The following is a 4,036-nucleotide window of genomic DNA, read 5'->3' as shown; positions in this document are numbered from 1 at the left end:
CTGAAATAGAGCAAGGCTGCAGAAGCTGGTGGAAGCAGTTCTTCAAATTGAGAAGAGGGCTGTTTTGTGGGAAGAAAGTTTTCATTTATCAATTTTTGCTATACAGTCTGTTTTGCAAAAGCTGTATTGTATCACCCTCAACAACTGAGGATAAAGGTAAAAAAAAAAACCCCAACCAGCAGTAATATGATCCTGAAAATTAAGATCTCATACCTAATCAGACTGATATTTATGCTAAGAGCATTCTCTCATGTAGGCTGAAAATGAAGCAATATATAGTACATTTAAAGATTTTGTGAAATAAAACACCATAGTTTAAGAGAACCATCACAGCTAACAAGAACTGTGTGGAAATCACTGGCAATCAGTGCCTCTTGTTCCTTTCTAAGCAGACCACTTGCTCCCTTATCTCAAATACACACCTGTGCAGTGACACACCTGTATTGCATTCCTGTGAGCAGCCCCTCCCTTTGCTCTTCAATGGTGTCTAAGAAAGATCCTGAAGTTGTTTCCAACACAGTGAAGTATCACAGCATCACCCTCTGCAGCATTCATACCATTATTAGCAGTAGCTCCAACATTTAAAAGCTTCCTCATCACTGCATATAGATCAATCCAAAAACTTCTTTCTTTACAGACAGGACTGAACCTATACCCCAGACTTCCACAACAAGTCTAAGAGGTCATCTCAGGACTTAAACTGCACACACTGCCAGCATAGTTGGTTCTTTCATGGAGGCACTGAAATGCATTTCCCCTTTTAAAGATGGGTTACAGAATGCTAGAGTGAAAAATTAGCACAAAACACTTATTGCTAATCACTCGATAAGCACAAGATTAAATAAGCACATTATTTTGTTCTCCAAAGCCTTTATTATCCTACAAACTACTTTTGTGAAGAAAACTGTGTAGTAAAGAAGTCCAACTAAACTACCAAGCAAGAATGTGTGCTGTGTGCCAGTAAAGCAGCTGGGAGCATACCGTGATTACTTCAGAACAGCAGCAGCCCCTAGTGGCAAACTGGTATTGCCTCAACTACGGATTTACAGACCTGGAGCAACCTACCAGTTTGGAGGTAAGAATCCTGATTATCTACGCAGCAGAAAGCTGACCGAGGGTGCTGTGCAAGAGCCACACCAGCCGAATCCTCTTCAGTTTGCGCTGGCTACTACTTCATACCAAGCTGTAACTCAACGTACTGAACTATTCAGCAGAAAATACAGTTCTTCTATCTTAACTTCTTGGAGAAGTCTGGTTTCCTCTCTTTATGTCATTCTATTGCTATTTGCCCAGGTAGTCTAATCACTCCATTACATCCAGTTCAGAAGATAACAGGCAAAGCAGCACTGCACCTTCCAGTGAAAGATTCTAAGCCTCAGAGTTAGTTGAGAAGGGCAGAAGTTTCTCTGGCACCTTCCAAAAGCTCCGTTAGACCAGGGTTAGAGCTACACACACGTTATGTATGCTATACATATGCACAAAGACCCAACAAGAGACAAGATGCATTTGTAATGGAGAAGGAAAAGCATGTGCTTTGACTCAGGTGAAGGAGATTGAGATTTTTAGCTTTACTTGGGTATTTTAATTACCTTGTAAACAAAACAGATTTCCCAAAGGCTACACCAAGAAAGACTCTGGAGTCCATCAAAAGGAAAAAAACTAACAAAATACAAAACCAGCATCAGATATGTTGACATAGCGAACACTGGCCCTGAAACAGCCATAGCTTAAAAGTTCAGTACACACAAAACACAGAACCAGGGCTTATTAGAATAGACTCACAAGTTTATTGTTCACATTTGAAATGATTTGGTTCCCAACTGAACCATTTAAAGTCCTAATGCATCTGTAAACTGAATATCACTATAAAACAATTTAAAACACCATGTAAAATAATATTACGTATGCACGTGTTTAATTTTATTGTTTCTTAGCATAGTCACTTTGTCTATTTACAAATATATAAAGAATTTGCGCTTTAAGTAATCTGAAATATCAAAGAGGTATTTTCAAATCACACAACTTAATAAATATAGAACCTGTTTTGTTAAAAATCTACAGTATACTGTACATTCAAGTTGAGGCAAAAGAAGTTTTAATGCCAGTTACACTTCAGACATAGACGAATGTTCCAAATAATTAAACATTTTCTGTAAGTGGTCTCTGTCTGTGAAATTTAACATTAGGATCCAGTACTTCATTACAGTCAAATAATCAGACCACTGCTTCATTCACAAAACCAGAGCTTCTGTTACTAGAAAAATATCAAAGCTTTTATATATTTTAAAATTATTTCTTTCAGGACTTGCAAGAAAAAGAGGCAAAAATGGTCTAAGAAATAAAAGCCATATGCACGCACATACACACAGACCACAATTCAGATCACCACACAATCCTCTAGAAGAATGGTCAAACTCAGAGCCCTGTTTCACTTTAGAATGCTAAGCTCATGAACCAGTCTCTAGCAAGAAAACCAGCAGGCAACCCTAGGAAGTCTAAGGCAGTTGCTCTATGTGCAAGTTTCTACATAGCAGAGTGCTACTTCCGAGTATTCCCATGACACCGTGCATCACTCATTTTCTTCTTCGTCACTTGCCTCCCACTGACTCGGCTTGCCATCTCCAGCTGGTTTCTTTGATGAAGCTCTGGAACTGGGAAAAAGGGAATGTTACAGTGCAAATAACTACATTTTCACTTACAAATTATGCTTCAGATAGAAACACAATACTGGTTTTATGATATGATATTTATTTAACGTTTGATCAGTCATGAGCTTCAGCTTAGGTTTTCTGTAAAATATCACAACTTAGTCTGTGCTCTACGTAGAGTTTCCCACTACAAAAATAACCATCTGCAACATCATTTCAGATACCTGTTACGTGTAATATACTGAGATGTCTGGCAAGGTTCTCCCGAAACAGGACCATTCAACACATAGTGAGGTTTCCTTTGCTGAGATGCAGATTTCACTAACCGGTTGTCTTGGTCAGAACCTAAGAGATGTACATATCATCAGTTAAACTACAGTGCAACCAAAATCATTTATGTCTTCTGCTTAAAAAAAAAAAACACCAAACAGGAAAACCCCCACAATCAAACATCTTACGGTATGGCTACAATAATAAATCTTATTGTTACAGATCTATGATAAAATATTATAAGCAAACTTAATGCTACAGATGTTACGTTAAAATCGGGATTTAAGTTTGAAAATTAAGCATTTACATACACAATCACCACTGCAGTCATATTGAAGTCAAGTTTAAAGTCGCTCAAATGTCACTTCACAATTCACAAAGCTTTTTTTAGTCCCCAAGTGAAAACTTCTCCTGCACGCATGTACAAATTGAAGCTGTCTTTACTTGCCAGGTGTTTCACACATTTATCTTTAAATGTTGGCTCCACAAAATGAACCTATTTAAGAGAGTGCTGTTATTTTTCCCTCCCTCCTGACTTTGTTTCACCCTACACCTCCACTTCTTCGAAATTCTTGAAGACACTGCTGGAGACCACAGCACTGCACATGCATACGCAGATACATGAGTGGATGGGAAATAAACTTACCAGCTAGAAAGGAAAAAAAAAAAAGTAGAAAAAAGGAAGTAAAAGATGTATTTTCCATTAAAAAATACTCCACATTGTACATCGTAAGATACTCAGAGCCACATTTTCATCATCTTTTCTGAAGAAGTTATTCATTTATGACTCTTAAAGTTCAATTGTTTATTCCTCAAATTTATTTTCGTTACCATTATGCTCTTTTCACTATTCCTTTTTCCAAAGGATTCTTTTTTACTGAATAAGTATGTTAAGACAAATAGTTAATACTGTCCTCTCCACATGATGATGCTTATTTCCAAAGCTTCTTTCCAATCTATACAGATCTCTATAGATCATGATTTTTCAAGTACCTTGACAACTAATATGCTCACATTTACTTTAATTTAGTAATTCTAAAAGTTCTGATCTTATCAGCTGTGCTGTCAGGTACTTGATATTCACCAGGTTGTTTCTCAAATATAAATTCATTACAGCA

The 4,036-nt window shown here is 37.1% G+C and overlaps 1 protein-coding gene across 1 annotated transcript in view; it reads right to left on the bottom strand.

Moving 5' to 3' along the window:
* Nucleotides 1–2,342: 2,342 nt before the first annotated feature.
* SSX2IP (synovial sarcoma, X breakpoint 2 interacting protein) overlaps nucleotides 2,343–4,036 on the bottom strand; it is a 15,631-nt gene continuing 13,937 nt past the window's right edge. The window contains exons 13-14 of the mRNA XM_010183941.1: nucleotides 2,873–2,993; nucleotides 2,343–2,651 (exon numbers count right to left, since the gene is read on the bottom strand). Coding sequence (XP_010182243.1) covers nucleotides 2,570–2,651; nucleotides 2,873–2,993 — 203 coding nt within the window. The 3' untranslated portion in view covers nucleotides 2,343–2,569. The remainder of the gene's footprint in view (nucleotides 2,652–2,872; nucleotides 2,994–4,036) is intronic.

Source organism: Mesitornis unicolor, unplaced genomic scaffold (assembly GCF_000695765.1).
Source record: "Mesitornis unicolor isolate BGI_N332 unplaced genomic scaffold, ASM69576v1 scaffold40574, whole genome shotgun sequence".
NCBI lineage: Eukaryota > Metazoa > Chordata > Aves > Mesitornithiformes > Mesitornithidae > Mesitornis > Mesitornis unicolor.
The sequence above is the reverse complement of the archived record's forward strand: the minus strand, read 5'-3'. Positions and strand labels throughout refer to the sequence as shown.